At 31.1% G+C, this 22932-nt stretch overlaps 1 protein-coding gene across 1 annotated transcript; it reads right to left on the reverse strand.

Annotated features, from left to right (window-relative positions):
- Window positions 1-18578: 18578 nt before the first annotated feature.
- LOC129968319 (uncharacterized) lies at window positions 18579-19664 on the reverse strand. Its single transcript, XM_056082174.1, has 2 exons — window positions 19469-19664; window positions 18579-19258 (listed from the first exon to the last, which is right to left on the reverse strand). The coding sequence occupies exons 1-2, from the start codon at window positions 19662-19664 to the stop codon at window positions 18579-18581; spliced, it is 876 nt and encodes a 291-aa protein (XP_055938149.1).
- Between the last annotated feature and the right edge of the window lie 3268 nt (window positions 19665-22932).

The raw sequence follows: 22932 nt of genomic DNA on the forward strand, positions 1-22932 counted from the left end.
ATATAAAAAATATGAAAACGCGAAATTTTGTGTCAGTATTTCAGCAATAAATCGTATAAAGGTCATATTAATGCTTTACTTTAAAAACTGCAGATTATGATTTTCCAGTGACTATTAATTATGTATCAAAATTTGTAAGATAAACACAAAAATTACAATTATGAATTCTGTTGGGGAAAATGAGTCGTAATTTACAAGATTTTTGTTATATAATTTCAAAAAAAAAATTCTAACATTATGTACTACTTTTTATAATTATATTTGTTCCAAAATTCGCAGTAGTTCTTGAATTATAATAAATTTAGTTTAACCCCGCCTTAAAAAGACCAACACACTAAGGACCATATATTAAGTAAACTTTACATCGCTAAAAGCAAAAAAAAAAACATCTTTTTATTTCAGTGAGATTCTGAAAAAAATTAACCAAATATGTGCGACTCAGACTGATCGTTAACATGAATATTCATTTTTTAAATTCTAATTAATATACGATTTCTTTTTGTAAATTTAAGCATTTCATCACTTTTCAAAATATTTTCGAATTCGCCTCTATCGTTGATTCGGCCTTTCATTCTTTGTGCTAAATAGTTAATCCCTATTTAACTTAGATTCAATTATCTAATTTCTTTGAGCTACTCTATCTTCGTTTATATATTTCAGGAAAAATATTAAATCACTAGATGACCCGGCAAACGTTGTTTTGCTATATAAATTATTTCTAGTGAATATTTTGGTGGTTAATTAAAAAATAACGAATGTATTGTAAGTGTGTGGGGAGGGGATCTATGGCAGAAAGAGGAATGGAGTGCTGTAGACGATGATGGCCGATAAAAACAAAAAAACACCAACCATTCATTTCCCCAATACAATGTATTTCATTAACGTAACAAACATATACATTGTTTGATCTCTTAAAAGGTAAGCGTAAAGTGAAAAAAGTAATATATTTTTTATCCTAAAGTATAAAAATGAAATAAAGAAAATCAATATTCATTTCGAAGAGCAATTGAGTGTACGATATTTTTTCTCAGTCCGTCTTTAGCCAACACAAATAAGCTCGATAGTTTGCCCACGCGAGAACATGCCACGTATAATTAATTGTCCCTGTGAAAAACATGGTGTGCCCAAATCTGAGCCGCAAAGAGACATCGTTTGGCCTTGCGAGTTATTGATTGTCATTGCGAATGTCAGTCTAATAGGAAACTAATTTGAAATAGAACTAATAGGAAATTGAACGCGTTTGAATGAGTTGGCACGTCTGTGAGAATCATTGGAATTCGTGACAGCAAAACATTTTCGCCTCGGAATTTGCCATTCAAAATGGTGGCTTCGATAACGTTTTTCATCAATTTTTTTAATAACCAATCGCGTGCCATTGCACAGCCGTAGTGGGTTCAAATTCTGAAGTAAAGTAACCGGAGATACAACTCTCAGTCGTAGAAGGTGTGGTGACATATGCCTGGCAAATCTAGTGAGTTCAAAAACTCTGTTAGATAACTCTGTTCTTCGTTGGCATCGCAAACTGTATGATAACAACGACTGCTGTATCTTGAAGTTTAAATCGTCGACGTCCACATTTTTTACTGCCAAAATGGCTCTTTCTGCAAGCCACGCATGATTTATACATTGTGTACGTACATCGGGAAATATGAGAGCATTTTGCGAATCAACGATAAATGTAGAAATTAGTTTTTCGATTTTTAGTTTTTTTTTAGTTCGATAAATGCAGAATTTATGCATCCAGTATTTTTATAGACAGCAACTTTTCCATCGCCGATATCTAATAATTCGTCCGAGAATGTGTTAGCAGATGGATCTTGTAGCATTTGGACGCGCAAGTTTATTTTTAGCTGGACTTTTTCAACATTACGCCTCAGTGGCAATGATTTCAAGCAAGCGTTGATCTCATCAGCGTACATTGAACGTGGAATGACGGGATAGGGACATCCTAATTACCTAGCGTTATGAAATATACTTTACGAGCTATTCTCATACCTATCAAATACACATAAAAAATTTCATAAAAATCGGTCGAGCCGTTTTGGAGGAGTACTAACACAAACACCATGACACGGGATTTTTATATATTAGATTTTTAAAGCATAGATTAGATAGTAATTCCAACCAACACTATATTTTATATAAATCTAAGACAACATTCGTTTTAATTCTTTGATAAAAAAATACTTTTCTATATGAAAAACAGAAATTTATAACTATATTTGATTGTCAATTATAAATAGGGCAGTTTTCATAGTCCTTATTTGAAATCCTTATGTCCAAGGAAATCCAAAATATTTAAACCATAGGATTAATATTTAAAATTTTCTTAAAAATTCATAAATATGCATTACTTACATATCTAGACATTGATCATCATCTTAGACAGAAAGACAATAAAATATAAACGAATCGTTAAAAATTCGCAATACAGCAATATAAGTATTTTTCTATTAAAAAAATTCTACATTTTTTAATAACAACAGATTAAATATATTTATTTTTGATAAGAAAGGAAATTTCTCTTTATATAAAAACACTCCGTTCTGCAAATTATACAATAGTGATTTCATAACAATAATTAAAAATCACGTATCACAATGAGTAGATTCATAGAAAAAATTTTTAATATACGATCCATCAACAGGTAGACGTGTCAATGCGTTTCCTATCGACGGAGGAAATTTTGCAATTATTTTCGAAATATTTTAAAAACTATTAAAGGTATATAAGTAATTTTTAGGATACCGATGTTTTAGTATCCCAGATTTGCTCTTATGTGAAAATTTTATTATGTTACAATTCACTTTCTTATCACAGTTGAATTCAAAAATTTATCAAGTTAATTTTAAAACTTTTCTTTATCCATTTCTGTGTCAAAATTATTTACTAAAAATTAATCACAAAATTTGAGAAAAATATTTCAGTTTTCGATATATAGTCAAAACTTTTAATGATTCATTCAACATTATATGTGCGAGTTTTCAAAGCTTTATAAATCGTAAAATTTTCATTGGAAGCTTTACTATTTTCATGACGAACAACTGATTAAGGAAAAAAACACGTATATTAAAAGGCATACCGGATCGAATTATTGAAAACTCTCGATTTTCGTAACTGAAAAATTCCGACATTTGAATTAATTAACTATGTAATCAATTTTCCGATCTTAATAAACGCGTCTTCTTGAGTAATTTCCATCGATACCAATTTTGTGAAGATGAGATAACAAAGTAACAATGATAAGTAACAAAATTAGAGATATCCCATTGTTTTTTAGGGACGACTATACAATATCTTATTTTAATATGATATTCGTTGAATCATAATAAATGGAAGTCGAAATAGAATTCACTTTAGTAAACTTGCTGTGACCTTAGACGTATTATCTTTTAAGAAAATCAAACTGTAGAGGGCGATAAAGAAAAATTAACTCTAATCGCTAAAAAATTTTATCATTTTTATCCAATTAAAGAAATTAACTAAAAGGAAACAAAATATTAAGGATGTGATCTCTTACTAAAAAACAAAATGCTTCATATTGTCAGAAATGATAAATAACTAACTTTTCTTCAGTTAATTCGAACGTGTTTAAGAAGCGAAGTAAATAGATATAAGAGAATTTTAATTAAGAAATGATGCATTTTATTGCCATTTTTCAAGTAGATTTTTCAATATCAAACTTTTTTTTCCGTTGAAACGTAACTGATGAAAAGAGTTGGCACTAATTGGAAGTTTCCAGTGATTTCGTTTTATTTGAGAAATAATTTTCAACAGTGACTTTTTTTTCAGCAAACCGCACCTTAAAGAAATTCAGTATTAATTAAGAGGTATTTAGATAGTATATTTTTTGTCCTTTTATAATGTGGTTTCGCATGATATTTTGATGTACTTTTAATTAAAATTCTTCAACATTTTTACGTTATTTTTACATTGCTTTTTGTATAACTTTTACGTATTATAATTAGGCTTTTAATAAAAAAGAATTTAAATTATCAGAGCGCTTGTTAACATGCATTTGTTTATATATCATGTATCTTCATTTTTGGTTCCCAAGATTTTTTTTTTGTACCAATTAAGTATTTCAATATTTCATATCAATTTTTAAGAAAAGGTTTTAAATATTTTTTTTCATGGCACATTCTTTTAAAGTTGCTCTTTTTAAAGAATCGACTCTTGATTTATAAGATTTCAAAGGTGGAATTATCATACAATTGCATGGATTTTATATCAAAAATAATCCCTAAAATTTCATATTGCCTTTTATTTTTATAATTTCGAGAACTACATTTAATTATGTTTTAGTTCGTTTCTAAAAATTTAGATAGATCATAATATTTCTAATTTATTTAAGCTTTGGAAGCGTCATTCTATGATTTCAAATAAAAATGTTTAATATAAATGTTGGCGAATTTCTGTTTTTAATAAATTATTTTTAATAAATTCTTTTTAAAAAAATTCAATTCATTCTTAATTTTAATTTCGAATATTACTCTCTCTTTTTCGTAAAATAATCTTCCATATAGACTGTTAAATTAATTTTCTTTAAAAGAATTTTGATTTAAACTTTTGGGAATATTTATTTGGTACGGTTCGTTATCTAAAACACAGTTTTATTGTTACATTTAATAAAACAGCGGCAGTGATCTCAAAACTTTCCAGCATACACTCTACTGACCTTGTCATGCCAGAGAACGCCTTGCAAGGTATTGGCGTGCAATAGTTGAGCAATATTAACTCTTGGCAAAATGCATTTTTACTACAACAGTCGTGTGTCATCCTTGGCGAGTTATTTGGCGATTGATCCCTCGCAGTCATTAATAGTTCCAAACAATCGAATTTCTGTTTTCAGAATGTTTTTCATAACCTATTGAAAAAAAAATTTAATATAAAACTGCACTTGTAATCACAACACTCCATATCAAATATGATAAATTTAAGTCATTGCGTTTTTGAATGATCTTGTTTCTGAAAGTATAGTCATCATCGACATACAGTCATCTCATAGTTGGATTTGACTCAATATTTGACAGGTGTCTACACTACAGATATTAATTCTTAACTGGGAACGTGCGGTCTGTGAGACCGCTTGCGATGGATTTTAGGTCACCCCTATTCTATTTTTAGCTCAATTAAATGGATTGACCCTATAGCTTAATGTTTTTTGACCTTCAATACACGTGCATTTTTTCAACCGATTTCAGCAGATGCTTTTTAAAATAATTCAGTCATTTCTTTACGCGTTAGTGTCCCAACAATAAACAAGGCTTAGCAAATGGCGCTAAAACTTGGGCCCCGAAATATTATCCAATTTACTGATCCTATAATGAAGCAGTGCTCCGGGCACTTTTAAATGAAGCAGAAAGTGATTTTAGTGATACGGATAATTGTACAGAAGAGTTTTTCGATGTAAGTTCGCATTCAACTGATTCTGATATGTATTTTCAAACATAATTTTTCTAGTGATTATGTATTTTGAAAAATTTATAAAATATATTAATATACCAAGATATATATATATATATATATACAGAATTTATAGGTTGATTTTTATACTAGTACTTAACTTATATGTTTAAAATGCCCTAGGAAACCATGCTATGAAAGTCACAAAGGCCGATAAAAAAAGGCCAATTTTACCCATTGTCAATTTTTTGTTGTCTTCTATATATCTGTATATACTGTAAAAATAAATATGATTTAAAAAGTAAAAAGTAATAATTTTTTTCAAGAATATTATGTATTGTAACATGTAATTTGAAAAGAAAATGTATGTTCCAACGCATTTACTTTTTTCAGTGTTAATATATTTTGAAACATTTCTAAAACATACCTAGATATCAAGAAAAATATCTGCAAAATATATTGGCAGTTTTTCATACTAATACATTCATTCAGAAAATTTAATTTGAGTGTAAATGAAATGCGGTCTCGTAGACCGCACCTCCCCAGTAAAGTCCTAAGATTTCATCTCCCCAGTTAAGGGTTAACTTATATTCGAACAGCTAGACAGACTATCTTCCTTCAGGCATATTTTACTCAAAATTTGACAGAAATATGTAATTTGGTGTAAAGACCGTATACCAAATTTCATCCGTCGAGATCAAAGCGCTTTTGAATTATCTTTGACAGACTGACAGACATTTTCCAAAAATGTGTTTTTCCCACTCAGGGTGGTCTAAAACGTAAAGCTTCGTTAAAATCTCGAGTTCGAATTTTTTTTTCTATTACTATACTTTCTCTGTACTACTTATACAAGAAATTGAAATGCCAAATAATATCATTCTAAATTCGTTTTACGCAATCTTATCTCAAGCAACTTTTTATACCTCAAATTTTACACCGAAAAAGTCACATTCAAAAAAATCTTTATTAACAGCTTCCGAATTGAAATTTAACTTCTCAAATTAAGCATGGCACAACTATCTTTACTAATAAAGCGTACCAGTCATCTCATAAATCGGCGTCATTTTATAAAACCATTTAGTGTTTAAAAATTCAAAATATCCATGTATAAAATGAAAGATGGTTACTTTTCAGCTCAATAAAATCGAGATGTTCCAACTGAATTCCAAGGAAAGAGAAAGTCTGACAAAAGAAAAAAGAGAAGCCAAAAAAAAGAAGAGAAAATTCCAAGTTTTCAGCTCCATAAAAAGGAGTTAAAGGAAATAAAAAGCATTGTCATGTTTACAGCCTCGCCCCTTTATATTCTGACTTATAACTGACATCTACAAGACTGGCTTGCTGAAAGCGTAGAAAGATTTAGAAATCGTATCATTCATTATAAGAAGTGGCAAAAGAAGTACGTTTTTATTTTCTTTTATAGATATGCACAAAGAAAAAGCATTATAAACGACAAAAAAAATTCTAATACGATATGTTGACGAATTTCCAAGAATCAGACTTATCTGAATAGGGGAATCATTTTCTGGAATTATATTTATATGTGAGCACTATAACTCAGAAATGCCTTGAGAGTATTTGCTAAGTGAATGAAATTTGGTATGCGATATTTAACACTAAATGTGCAAATTTCTGTCGAATTAAAAATGAAATCCATTCATAGGATTTTATCTGGCTACGGGTGAAAATGACAATTACAAAACGTATAGAAAGCCAGATAGTAAATTTGGTGCATAGACAAAGCATCTAAAATGTAAATCTGTACAAGATTTTTAAACCAAATATGTTCAAAGAGCTGATTGTCAGCCGGTCTGTATTTTGACTTCCATGTCAACATGATATGAATAAATTTTTAGCATTTGAAATGTAAATACTTGTCGAATTTTGAATGAAATCGTTGAAGAGTTTGTCTCTATCAGTTCTAACTTTCACAGGCGGGAAGGCGGGATTTGATATCATATTTTTACTAAAATTGTAATTATGGGTGCAATTTTGGACTCAATCCGTCTAGATAAAAGCCTCCAAATTAAATGTCCAATTTTCTTTATCAAATTACAAAACAAATTTCTCATGTGCGGAATTCTGTAAATAAATCGCACCACAAATCTTTCTCGCTTATTCTCTAATAAAGATGTTATCCCCAGAGAACGCCCTGCACGGCATTGGTGAACAATAGTTAAGAAAATATTAAACTTTGGTTTGAATTTAGCATTTTTTTCTGAATCCGTAGGGCAATCCTTGGCGATATTTTTGGAGATTAATTCTGTCATGTGGTTAAAATTGAATTTGTGTTTTAGAATACGTTATTCGTTACCGATTGAAACAAGAATGTGACACACGTGATAAAATGGAACACTTGTAGTCGAAAACTCTTAGCACTTGATATATTTAAGTCATTTCGTTTTTGAATTATTACGTTTACTTATTCCTGAAAGTACGGACCACCAGACGGTCAACCCCTTATTGGATTTAGCTCGAAATGTGAAGTTGTGTACACTGTAGATGTAAAATATGTCTACTGAATTTCATCTATCTAGCTCTCTTTGTTTTGTATTTATCGTGTTGTATTTGAACAGTCGTACAGACAGACTTCCTCTTAATGGATTTTGCTCAAAATTTGACTTATGTTTTTAATATTTTAAATAATTCTAGGGAAATTCTGTCATAGTTAATATTACACTGATGAAATTTTAAATGACAATAAAAGAAGATTAATGTACACGAAACACTAATATTTATAAAATGCATGTCGTAACTCGTGAAAAACACTATGCTTATTAGTTGAAAGAATCAAAAAATTACAAGGTAATTTTTTTTGAGGAAAAATTTATTTTCATACACGTTTTCTCAAATTTTTTTACATTTATTTGATACATATTCTGCAATGTATGGTCAGTTAGGGTAATTGGCACTGAATTTCTAAAATTTGTCATTTTATTCGATTTAAAACTTTTTTGAGATGAAAAATAAGTTTGTAATTTATGTGAGTACATAATCATGTTCTGAAAGTTTCATTAAATTACTCCCTTTTTTTCCAAATTAATTTATTTACCAGTTTAGTTCGTTCCTAATTACCGCAGAAAACATGAAGTAATTCCAAATACGTATTTTGGCTTCTGATCATAATAACAAACTGATTTGAAGAAAATATATTTTTAATGATAAAAAATACTTGCTGTTTACTATCTCAATATTTATTTTATCCTTTTCCAAGAACTTTTTGTTTATTGTTTTCAATAAAAAAAATTCTATTTCATAGAATATTGTATATAAATTGTCATAACTATAGAATATCTGCAATTTCGAGTCATTTATAATCACTCTATCACCAAATTTATCAGAAAAAGTCCGGAATTGATCCTTTACAAAAATAGAAATGGCTGCATATTATGAGATACAAAGAAAAAAATGTATAAAACTTAGAATATCAGTTTAAAACATATTCTTCAGTTTAGTAGTCGAAAATAGGATAGTAGTTCCTATTTTTCAAATAAACGTTTCAGTTTATAATTCAACTCATTTTTCTCTGATATTTACATTGTCAGAATAACTCGACTCAGCAATAGAATTTGGTAAAATAACTTTTATTTTAATTCTTGACAATCACAAATTATCAATAACTCTAAAAATAAATTTTGATTTGATGCTTCTCAAGCCTGTCTCATTCAGCTGACCATTGCTAACTCTGTCAGTCCCTCAGACGAACGAATACTGGTCCTTTATTCTAGTACTCTCAACATATCTCATATAAATAAATATATTAATTAATAAACCAAATCTTCAGATTTCTCTTGAATAATCACGGGGAGTTTTTTTTGTTTTGTTTTTTTCATTCTTTGATATAAATTTTCTTCTATACTCGATATCAATCCATAATAAATCATTATTAATAATCAGTTTTCACACTTCAAAAGTATTATACATGTAGATTTTACGATAGATTCCTTAAAAATATTAGCCGTTAATTTGGAACAGAATAAAAAAAAAACATTATTGGAAGGGCAAAATACTACCATTTTTCAAGGCTAATTATCACTTTTTATCCTTTAATAAATGTTCCAAAATTTATGAAAAATATAAGTTAAACGCTTGCTCCTAACTACTCTACGATGAAAATTGTAAGGGATAACTAAGAGTCCAATCCTGTTTCTCAGGTGAAAATTTAAAATTGAAAATAATTAAACTTTTTTTCATAACCTTTATATCTTACACATCCAAGAAATGTATGACAACATATCACAAAAGTTTTAGTCAGACATTTTTCAATTAAAATAAGCAAGAGTTAAAAAATTGCGTTGAAAAAAAGCGGGAAAGTGTTTGTGATCTTCCTCTAAAATGTAAAAAACTTATTTCCCATATCTCTAAATTTTCACTTGTGCATGCTGTAGTCACTTTTCTCGATTACCCCCTTTCCCCAATTATCCTCACTGACTTCATGTATTGTTATGATGAAATTCAAATTATTTCATCGTTCCATCAAATCATCCATTCACATGATTTCGCTAATCTTCAAATTAAGATTTAAAAAATTACTTTCTATGGTCATTAATTCCAAACTTAGGTATTTATTTCTGATTTTATATCCTAGCATATAAATTTTTCAATTTACAAGTGCAATAAATTGTAATTGACTAATTTCATTAAATTCATGCTCTTTCAGATTTATTAAATAAGGGGATATTTTAGTAAATGTATTCGGGTGTTTAGTAAATGTTGTATGCAAATAAGGGTGTATTTTAGTAATGTAAACAACCAGAAAGTTATCTCGAGCGTTAAAACTGTTTGCCAAACGCAATTACGTATACGTTTTAATTAACGATTTTACTTCTCTAGTCGTTACTATTGAAATACAGAGATAAAAGTTATACATGCTTTGAATTATTCTATTTACTCACACATACATTGCCAATTACTTGATAGTTTGGTATTCCTTTTGTCATATTATAATTGAAATTGAATTTTTACAAAAGTATTGTATAGATAGAATAAAAAATAGTTCAATAATAAATAATAAAGGGGGGGAACGTATCTTTTTAAAATAATAATAATAAAGTTCTTTTTTAAACTTTTTCGTATTTCTAACATTTTTTTTAAAATAATGCCACAGTGTAACGTATTCTTTAAAAAATAAAGTTTTTTTTATAATTTTCTTTTTTTCTAAAATACCTTGTTTACTTAAAATGCATACGATATGCACCTAAAAAATAACGTTTGTAGAGATTAATAAAGCACAAGCAGATAGCAAATAAGTTCAGCAACGTATTAAATAAAAGCAACAATACCATAGCGCTCAGGCACACCACTATGCAACGGGATTAACACTCCAAAAAATAGAATTACTAATCATATGAGTGTTTTTCTTTTTTAGGGAGCGCCAGACAGGATAAAGGCTTTCCTAAAAGAATTTTCTGATTTTGTATTTAATAGAAATAGGGCCAACATTTTTGCATTTTCTAGAATCTCCATTTTTGTCTTCAAATTCGTCGCCAAATGCTCGCCAGAGTCAGTGATTATTGGCTTGATATCCATTATTACCTAATATTCGCTGTAAATCTCTTTACGATTATAATGCTCAACTGGCAACTGAAGCTGTATTAAACATTAGCAATAGTATAGAAAGAATGAAACAGTGGTAGCAATAAATTAAAATATGTTTAAATAAATGAAAAGTCAATTAAATAATCATTTTAATAGTTAAAACAATTTAATTAGAATTGGAATTTTTAACGCATTTATACTACAGTTTTAATGAATTTTTTGGAAATATCTTTCTTGTGATATCGATCGTAACTCAAATTCTATTGACTATAACTATATTCAGAATGGTTTTCAATGTTTCATATTCTTAAAAGTTTGTATCTGCATCCATATTCCTGATTAAATTAATTTTATGTTTCTGAATTAAATACCAAATCATATTATTTTCATTTGTCTACATATTTAGAATAATCAGAAAAACCAATGAAATAATATTCCAGCTTAAACTAATGTTTGCAAATTTTCATTTCACATAAAATCTCATGATCTCTAGATATGTCATAACTGTCATAAACCATCACCGCCAATTTTTTGAAAAAAAATTCAATCTCTTTGGGAAAAAATCGTGACGGACTCTTCTTTCCCCAATCAGAGTTCTGATTTCGAAAAGTTTATTTTATTTGAAAATTTATGGCCATTACACAAAGCTACTATAAAATCTTGATACAGCTTCTGGCTTGATCAACTGACTTAATTTCTCTAGTTAATTTCTTTATTTTTCTGGTATAACAAACTAATCAGAATGTTCTATGTATAGTGTGAAAGTATAATTCGAAATAGTAATCTCATGTGTGTCATAATATGTAGTGCAGCAATAGTGGCTGACATTACTATAAACTAATATTATTAATATCAGTATGAACAAATAGATCTCCAAAATAGACAAATAGATCTCCAAAATAGACAAATAGATCTCCAAAATAGACAAATAGATCTCCAAAATAGACAAATAGATCTCCTAAAATAGACAAATAGATCTCCAAAATAAACAAATAGATCTCCAAAATAAACAAATAGATCTCCAAAATAAACAAATAGATCTCCTAAAATAAATAGTTTTTATAATTTTCTATTTTTTAGTCTTGAATATATTTTATAATTCATTATTATAAATATTACAGTATTTTGTAATTATTTTTTCTCAAATTCATAACTAGATAGTTAACATATCCAAATCACATTATTGCGAAAATTCATCCCTTATCTGATAATTACATTTCGAAAGTTAATTAAATTATTATGTTATCAGTGGAAGTTTACAAATGTGCAAGATTTCCAACTCTAATATGTCATGTAAGTCAGATGTCAGAAAGTATGTCAGAAAGTGTAAGAAAATGCGATAAAAATATTTTTTTTATTTCAGCATGCTTGGAACCTTGGATTTTGGACTTGGATGGAATGTCTGGAACTGCATACAATATTTACGAAATATTGATGTTTGGCCTGGATTTAGTAAATTTTCTAAAGTTATTATGTAGTCCTTGGAAATTTTTACAAAGATTAATTACTAACATTTAACAATAGGTATCCGAAAATCGAATTCGTGTTTCATTTCCAAACAACTGAAATCAAAATCTGACACAGAATTACAATTATATTAACAAAATCACTTATTAAATTCCATATATTTAAATCCTAATGTTTTTGAGTTATCGCGTTTTCCTTCTTATGAAAGTACAGACAGACAGAAAATCAATCCCTTGAGGAATTTTGTTCCAAATTTGATAAGTATCTACATTTCAAAGTTAAATTTGTGTATCATATTTTATCCATCTAGATCTCTTCTTTCTGTAGTTATCATCTTAACTCATATTCAGATAGCCGGGCAGACAGACATCCTCTTAAGGGATTTCGCTTTAAATTTGAATGTAATTTGGAGTAAAAATCATTTACTAAATTTTATCCTTCCAGTTCAAAATGTTTGTCGCAACCAGTTACGAAGACTGACAGATATAATGCCAAAAATATTTTTTTATCTTATTGGGATATAAAATGTTGAGGCTCGTATTCGAATTTTTTGATAATTTCAGTAATTTCTCAATACATTGTATACGAGGAAGTAAAAATGAAGTATCATTATCTGTGATTAATTTAATGTAATTTTTTTTATAACTAGGTAAAACTTATCTTTGAAAAATGTCAATGCTTTTCCTAGTTTAAATTTATCCAATGGCAGATCTTGCGTGACGTCAGCAAAAGTTTAATATTACAGCAGGTCTAAAAGGAAATTTTAGAATGTTTTAATTCAAAAATATTTTTTCCATCAAATCTAAATCTAATTAAAGTATTTACTTTACAACAAAATGTATTAATTCTAAAATAAAAATTAAAATTTTAATCAGCGCATCTTATAACCTAATGCAAAAAAATTCATTAGTACTTGATCTTCAAAAACATGAAAAATTTTAATTTTAAAAATATTTGTTGTTCGTAGTTGCCCGAAGCTTAAATTAAAAATAACTATTGAAAAGGTCACTTTAATTTATTCTTTAATTAGTAAATAAATACTTAATTAGCTAATTAGAATGTTTTCAAAAATTACCAGAGGCGTCTTGTTTGTCATAAAATGCAGCACAGATTTCGGATTATTTTGATTATTTTATCGTGAACAAGAAGTTCTTTCGCATTCAGGAATCAATTTTCTTAACTAGGAACTAATTTTTTTTATATCTAATCCTGATAAAATAAATTATTTGATTTATTCAGTTATACAAATTAAAAAAAAAGATTTTTTTCCCATGAAATTTTTAAATAGCCGAAAGAAATTTCCAAACGTTCCTTCCTTCCTTCTTTCTTTTCAAATTCGGGGAAAGAGTAGAGGTAACTATATACTAAACAGGTACCCATCATTCGTTAAGGGGGCAAAATTCATTAAGATCTTTCCAACAAATTGTAGAAAACAATTACCCAGGTATGACCATGCGAAAAAACAATAGAAATAAAAGTGATATAAAACATTTATCTTTAACGTTCCATACTTTCTTTTGAAAAATGTATTAATGAATCTTATCAATGCTATTGAAATTTTTTTATAAATATTTATAGAATAATATATTTGGAGTTTCGCCCGATTCCCTGCCCTCCTTGAAAAAATAAATGAAAAGAAGTTGATAACCGTGTTGTCAGAAAAATAGATAATCATAAAATTAAGGTTGGGATATTTTTTTTAATGCACATATATTTGAATACCATAATAAATTACTTGAAATTCCAATGAAAATCTACCGATCATTAAAATATTCGCTGTTGATAATAAGTCAGATCCAACACTGAATGTATGCTTTTTGAATGTTTTTTTTATCTGTCTTTAACAAAAGAACATGATTTTGTGTAAATTAATCGATGAATTTGCTTATATCAGAACTTTTGTTCGATAAACAACAAATGAGTGGAACAACATATAGGAGGATATATCATATTTTAACGACTCTACTACAGAAGTCTAAGAAAATGATGTACTTTGGAAAAATATAAATGATAAGTCCATAATTAGATGACTTATAAATGGTTAAATCACAAAATAATTCAATAACTTCAATTATCTTTTTGATTTACTGTCATCTATTTTCCTGCATAGTTCAAGACAGGAAGAATTTAACTTTTTTTTTTCTGTAATGCATGTACCAACTAAATATAATCAATTGTATGTAATGAAAATTTTGAAATTACATTTACGTATAGTCTAATTTGTTGTTGTTGTTGTTGTTGTATGGTTTATTGGCGCAAGAGCCACTTTTGGCTATACTGCGCCAAGCTTACGGTAAAATCAAAACATACATTTAAACCAACACGATTTTAAAAGTTAGTGTAAGTAATTAAAACTATATAAAAATGACGATACAAATATTATAAAATCATTTTAACGAAAGACAATGATTAACGTAAATGCAAAATAATCATGCAATGAAGACGCATTTTACAATAATGAAAAAACAGACGAAAAAGATGTTAAATACAGTTGATAAAGCGAATAGCTCTTAAAAATTTAAAAATATTTGGGTGGTATTTCTCACCCACTAGGTCTTGCATGTTAAGAGAAGACGAGTTGAAAAAAATATGACGATAAGCATTAAAATCAGGACATTCAATTAAAATATGTTTTACACTAAAAGCAATATGACAAGTGGGGCAAATTGGCACCCTTTCACCCAAGATGAGATGACGATGAGTAAAACGGGTGTGCCCTATACGGAGGCGAGTCAATTTCACATCAACCTCTCGTATAGGGTGAACAGGCCATAAACCAATTGTAGGCTTGACGGAATGAAGCTTATTCTCGGTTTCCAAATCCCATATTAATTGCCATGTTGAATAAATATGTTTTATGAAAAATTTCTTAATGTCGCAATAGGGAAGTTTATGGGACAAAAAAGAGTCTGCAGATTTTGCCGCTGAATCGGCTTCTTCATTCCCAGAAATGCCTATGTGACTCGGGATCCAACTAAAAAGGATATGGAAACCTTCATTTTGTAGTAGACGCCAAGTAAACAGGATTCTAATCGCAATCGGATGCATCCGATTGCTGTAGTGCGAAAGTGTCTCTAAGGCACTCATACTATCGGTATAAATAATAAAGTTACGTTCAGGGAAAGACGAAATTTTCTGAAGCGCACAGAAAATTGCCATCAACTCAGCAGTGAATACTGAACAGCAATTATGTAAACGATAGCTCAATGTATCAGACGGAAGAATTATACCACACCCGACATGTCCATCTGATTTTGAGCCATCCGTAAAAATTGGTACAAATCGAGTATATTGATAGCGATGATGCAAAAACAGGTGCTTAAAGACAGCTGAATCATTTGAAGATTTATCAAAGCCTGCAAAGGGATTCATGTAAGAAGATTTTGGGATGTCCCAGGGGGGGGGGGGGGAACACAATAAATCTACTGTCTTAATGATAGCATTTGAAAGGCCTGAGTCATGCAAAAGTGCTTTCGTTCTCTCATTAAATGGAAGAATGAGAGATGGATGGGCCTCATATAGTCTACGAAGATTAACTGGTAACTTTATATTAGAGACGGGATGGTTAGGAAAAGATTTTGAGCGGAAATAATAACAGGCAGACAATTTTTTGCGTCTTAAATGAAGAGGGAGCTGGTTGCAAATAGAGTAGAGGCTCTCTACGGGAGAGGTACGAAACGCTCCGGAACAAATCCTTAAGGCAGAATGGTGAATGGTATCCAATCGTCGCAGGAAAGAAGCACGAGCGGAACCATATACAATGCACCCATAATCCATGCGAGAGAGGATGACTGTTTCGTAAATATGGAGCAGAGATGTCCGATCGGCACCCCAAGATGTTTTAGAGAGTACCTTTAAAATGTTTAGTGCTACCTCACATTTCTTCCGCAGGTTTAAAATATGAGGAAGAAAGGAGAGTTTTCTATCGAAAATTACTCCTAGAAATCGTACCTCATCTACAACAACGATAGGCGCATTTCGTATTTTAATGACAGGATCTAGATGGATATTTCGTTTTCGGCAGAAATGAACGCATCGGCTCTTCTATGAAGAGATAGTATGCCCGTTATTATCGCACCAAGCTACTACTTTGTTAACGGCATTTTGCAACTGTCGCTCTATTAAATTCATATTGCTGCCCTGGCATGAAATCTGCAGGTCATCAACATAAAGTGATGCCTGTATAGATGAAGGTAAAACAGATAAAACTTGACTAATGTGAATAATAAAAAGTGTAACACTGAGGACACTTCCTTGCGGAACTCCCTCAGCTTGAATAAAAGAACCAGAATAAAAGTTGCCTACACGAACTCTAAAAGTCCGATATGATAAAAAATTCTGTAAAAAGATGGGCAAGTTTCCTCTAAAACCAAATTTAAAAAGTGTAGAAAGTACTCCATAGCGCCATGTCCGGTCATACGCCTTCTCAATGTCAAAAAATATGGAGACTAGGTGGTTCCTTCTAACAAATGTGTTGCGAATTTCGGTTTCCAGTAATACGAGGTTATCATAAGTAGATCTACCTCTTCGGAAACCACTTTGCAACGGGGGAATACATCCTTTTTTCTCCAATTCGTGAATAAGACGTGCATTGACCATTCTTTCAAGGGTTTTGCAGAGGCAATTCGTCAAAGCAATTGGTCGGTAGTTTAGAGGGTTAGATGCGTCCTTGCCAGGTTTTAATATTGGGAACACAATAGCTTCGCGCCATTGTGAAGGGTACTTCTGTTCAATCCATATTCTGTTAAATAATAATAACAGATTCGAAAGGGAAGTTGCGTTCAAATGGCGGAGCATATTATACGTAATCCCATCTGGTCCAGGGCTTGTATCATGGGCTTTAGATAAAGCCGTTTCCAGTTCAGACATCCTGAATTCACAGTTATATGGACTGGTATTTTGGGCTTTAAAGCGCAAAGGCAACCGTTCCGCGCGATTCTTAGTTGCCAGGAAATTAGGACTGTAAGAATCTATTGCGGAAACTTGTGCGAATGCTTCTCCTAGAATATTAGCTATGTCTAATGGGGCTGAATGTATCTCACTTCCTGTTTTTAATACAGGAATGGACGATTCACTATAAATTCCATTAGCGGCCTTTACTTTCCTCCATAAATGTTTACTAGATGTAGAGGATGTAATGGATGATACAAATTTTATCCATGATTCCCTCTGAGTACGACGGCGAATGCGACGAGCTAGCGCTTTGGCTCTTTTAAATGCGATAAAGTTCTCAGTTGTTGGGTACCTTCGAAAAATGTTCCATAATTTTTTCTGCTGTTTGTGACTGTCACGGCAAGCTTCATTCCACCATGGTCTGCAAAATTTTTTGGGGCATGGGGAGCTTTTTGGGATGGTGATATTTGCGGCATGTATTAGTGCATTAACTACAATTTGTATTGCTTCCGATATGTCTGATGTACTGACCATATCCCGAGTGATATGTGCCAATTGCATGAATGCATCCCAGTCTGCTCGCTGGAAAATGTAACGAGGATCGCATGCGGTTGCATTTCCTCTGTCAGCATACGAGACGATAACTGGGAAATGGTCACTATTATACAAATCTTTCTCAACAGAAAATGTCATCAATGGCAAGAGTGTAGGAGTGCATATGGCTAGATCAAGATTATGGAAGGTACGTGTGGGTTCATGGAAGTAAGTCTTCTCTTCACTATTGAGCAAGCAGAGACAGTTATCAGCAATAAACTGCTCAATCTGCCGCCCACGAGAATTTGTACTTACCGAACCCCACAACGTATTATGGCCGTTGAAATCTCCAAGAAGGATAAAGGGTGAAGAAAGCTGGTCCACTAAATTATCAAGTTCTTGTTGAGGTATGATATCATTAGGCGGTAAATAGATACAGCAGACTGTGACCAAAGTTCGTACATGAACTTGTACAGCCACAGCCTGAAGAGAAGTATGCAAATTGAGAGGTGTACTCGGATACAGATTGGATGTGAAGATACAGACACCGCCAGAACTGTGAGAAGCTGTGCCTGCATCTTTCCAAACACAGTTATATCCACGTAATTTAATGGCAATATCGGGTGCCAAGAAAGTTTCTTGGACACCAATACAAATGGGATGAAACTGGTTGATGATGGTCTTTATATCAAAAAGTTTGGAACGAATGCCGCGACAATTCCAGGAGACGAAGGTACCCATTATCAAAGAGGTTTTGATGAAGAAAGAGGACGTGCATTTGTTGGAGTTGCTAGATCTTCGCAACTCATATCAAGTGAATCTTCATCCTCAGATGGATGGAGCTTAAAATCTGGGTTGGTTAGCGTGTCACCAAAAATGGTGGTAAAATCCTTATGGACTATATTCTGATTCGCTAATCCCAAAGCGACTGAATTCCGTAGATTAGATTTTTTGAATTTTACCGAAAGATCTTTTTGCGAAAGTCCACGTTTCGCGAGTTTCAGCGTCAGTGAGGTCTGAGATTTATTTTTACGGGCTTTTCTATGTGTATCGGGATCTTGTTTAGAAGAATCTGGAAAATTTTTGGTTGAACTATCAGAATCTGATTCAGATGTTTTTTCTGGAGGCTGTGTTGTCGAATTTTGTTTCTTGCAGTTGGCACAAGAGCAGTTTGAGCAAAATGATTTTTTTACAACGGAAGAATAGCTTATTCCAGGAGTAGGAGTCTGTATTTCAATCTTACGCCTTGCTTCTGGATATGTTAAATCTTCTTTTATTTTTATGGTAATGATTTCTTTCTCCAGTTTCCATCGCGAGCAAGTTCGAGAGTAAGAGGGATGGTCACCACCACAGTTAACGCACTTTTCTTGTGCGGTGCACTGTTGACTATCATGCCCTTTTTCGGCACAACGGGCGCAAGTGACTGTCCCGCGGCAATTAACCTTCGAATGGCCAAAACGCTGGCACTGGAAACACCTTAATGGATTAGGAATGTATTGGCGAACTGGTAATTTTATGTAACCTGCATATATGGATTCGGGTAATTGGGGACTGTGAAAGGTGAGTACATAATGTTTTGTCGGTAATATCTGGCCATCTCGTCGAATTGTAATTTGGCGAACATTGGTCACACCTTGTTTTTTCAATTCTGAACTTATTTCCTCTAGAGGAACTTTATATAATTCTCCGCAAGTTATTACACCTTTGGAGAAGTTTAGCGAAGTGTGAGGACTCACAGAAACAGGTATGGTGGCTAGAGCTTTCAGTTTGATGATATTCTGAGCTTGCTTTTTGGTATCGACTTCCACTAGTAAGTCACCTGAACGCATTTTTCTTATTGAAATTACCTCACCGACGGTAGCTGCAATAGCTTTTTGAACAAGGAATGGTGAAACGGAGTTGAAAGATTCTTTATTTTCTGAAACACGCTTAATCACAAAAAATTTATCAAAGTATTAAGTAGTATTAGGAAATTTGATTACTTTTCGCCCACTGAAGGGACCACGTTTGGAGGAGCCCATACGATATGATAAGTGATTCGGGTCCGACGGCACCGCCCACCACGGAGCCCAACAAGGGAAGGCAATTACCGGCTCTGGTCAATTCCAGCCTCGGCATCCACCCTAGTGCTAATCGGTACCTATACGCTCGGAGTTACCCCCGGGGACAGTGACCACCCTTAACGCCAAGCCCAAGGAGTAACCCCTTCGCTTGATCCCTAGCAAACTAACCACTTAGGTAGTTAGCGACCAGCCGATTGATGCACAGGGGACCACAGTACACCACCCGTCTTTCAAATGGGTCGCCACGCACGGCAAACACGTGAGGTTTTGGCTGTCCATGAGAAGCAAGAAGCAAACAGAGCGGCGACAGCTTCTCATGGAGAGCTCCCTCGCTTTCCGTCGAGGGAAGGAAAAAATTAAGCAGATAGCAGAAGGCGTAGGGGAGTAGAAACATAAAGGGAGTATAGATCCCTGGGTACCTCGGGATTGGGACACCTGTACTCACCTATAGTAGATAAGCCCCTGAGGGGTACGTATAGTCTAATGAAATTAAGGAATTATTCATTCAGTAATATAGTATATGTCTTATTCCGAATGATTTTCAATACAAAATATAAATACTGCGTATCATTGCGATGTTTTCTCTTTTGAAAATTGCAGAATATTTTTAGAAAAAAAGGAAGTTTCATATTTATAAATAAAAAATTAAATACTAATGAATAGTTTGTGCGCCATCTATTGAATGCATTTTCAATTAATGTGGTTCATAAATACTTAGAAATATAAAAAAAGTTTCAGTGAAGATTTCCTGACAGATAATCAAATAAAGAATTTTTATTAATAAAAAACTTAGTTTCTATATGTATATAAATTATTTTATCTTTAATATTGCTATTCCTCTCAAATATATAATATATATGGCAAATAATTTTTTCTATTTCTCTCTCTCAGAGTATGCGAGAAAGTTTAGCGGAGACCACTCCAACTGTTTAAATCAACAGAGAATTTCTGTTTAAAGTAAAGGCGTGTTTCATTTCTAATCAAGCTAAAAACAAGGATACACAAAGGAATTATTAAGCCTATATTTAGAAATTCCAAATTATAATCTCGTTAATTCAAATAATACTTTTAAAAAATATTGCGCCATTTGAAATTAAGTGAGCTTTTAGAAAAACAGATCTTCAAAACACTTTTTCTGGATTACATTTCCGCAAATAAACAACGAGGAGATTTATGCAATTCCAATCTTGGCATAACAATAGTCGGAAATAATAACTGCTGTAGGTAAAATTAATTCGCAACACAATCCACTCATTTGTCGAATTTTTGTTTCCACCGAAAAGGTAAATTCATTTACATTTCCATCTCACGTAATGAAAATACACCACAAACTAATGTGAATTTCAGTTTTTGTTAAAGGAAAAGTTAGCCATTTAGGGAACACAAGGGAGGTTAAAAAAACATTGAAATCATTTTAAAAGAATTCAACTCTTTCTTTTGCTTATGATATATTTCAAACGAAACAATTCGCGGTTGTTAATTCAAAGAACCAAAGCAATTTCGCTTTCCTCTTTCAAACAAAAAAAAAACCTGTGGAAACAATAAAAACATTTTCCTGTTTCGCGTTCTCTCACGAGAAAAATGTTTTAATTTCCTAAGCTTGGCGCGAGCAAAAAATGATTTCCGGAGTGAATCTACTTAACTAAATACGAAAACTTAAGTAAAAGAAAACACTTCTCTACAATTCAATTACTTTAAAGTGTTGAAATAGATGACAAAATTCTTTTTAAACCAAACTTCAATTAAGGGAATAGCATGGGGGGGGGGGTAAAAAGTAATGCAATTCACGCTTTTTGTTGTTGCTGCTTTTGTTTCATTTCGTAATTTGTTGTTCTGAAAAATGCATTCATTATTGATATCAATTTATAATTTTCTTTTAAGTTAAAAAGGAAGAGCTAAGCATTTTAATTCAAGCCATTTGTTAGGGAATAAATAATGTGAAGATAAGCTGAAAATTAATAAATCATTTAATTCATTAATTCTGAATAATATAAATCCATTATATTATTCATTCTTACAATGACAAAGATGCAAGAATAAATTTGTAATTATTATACAGATTCTTATATGTAAAGAATAATTATAATTACTATACATGTTCTAATAATTTCACAGTAAAGTATTTTTGGTAGTAATAAAAAAATCATTTCTTAGAATTTGCAGTAGTAATCTGTTATTTCACCATTTGTTTAGAAAAATTTAGCAGTTATTTCACACAAATGCAAAAACTTTTATACCTATATATAACGATATTTTTAGCACATCATCTGTTAGCAGATTGCGTATTACTTGCAAACTTTTTAATTAAAATTTTATTGTATTAAAAATTTTAATATAATATTATTGAATATCATTTTATTCAATAAGATTTAAAATATTTGGTGCCTCAAAAAGTGGTTACTTTACCAAAATTTTCCATCAACCCTATTATCAATGTTTCATTACTTCATTCAATTAATACATTAATTTTTATAGAAATCCATTATATTATTCATTTGAGATATGAAAAATTTAGAAAAAAGAATTATGAATCCAAGCACCCCAAAAACATTAGAATATTACTTAGACTCATCTATAATTAGACTACAATCTGCAATTATATAACACTTACATGATTCTGTAACCTGATCTTTGCCAATTATTTCATTGTGTAAAATCCACTCTTTTTCCTTTTTTTTTTCGTTTAAAAAAAAACGGAAGAAAAAAAATCATTTCCATTTTTTTTTCTATCGTTTTTTTCCTTTTTTCCGTATAGTTTATAAATATTTTTGTATTTTAATTTTTAAATAATATATTATACATGCTAAATATCATCTAAGTATGCTATTCAATACATGCTAAGTATTTTTTTACTTTTATAAAGCATCATCATCTTGTAAGTAATGTTATTGTTAATTCACTTTCCTTCCATCCAACTTCCATGTCCGGAGATAAAAAAAACTTTAGTTCGATCACCCCTTTACCAACCCACAATCTTCAAAATTGGATTTATGAACTAAAAATGACTTATTTTGATGTAAATAAAATTAAATGA

The sequence above is a fragment of the Argiope bruennichi genome, chromosome 5 (assembly GCF_947563725.1).
Source record: "Argiope bruennichi chromosome 5, qqArgBrue1.1, whole genome shotgun sequence".
Classification (NCBI taxonomy): domain Eukaryota; kingdom Metazoa; phylum Arthropoda; class Arachnida; order Araneae; family Araneidae; genus Argiope; species Argiope bruennichi.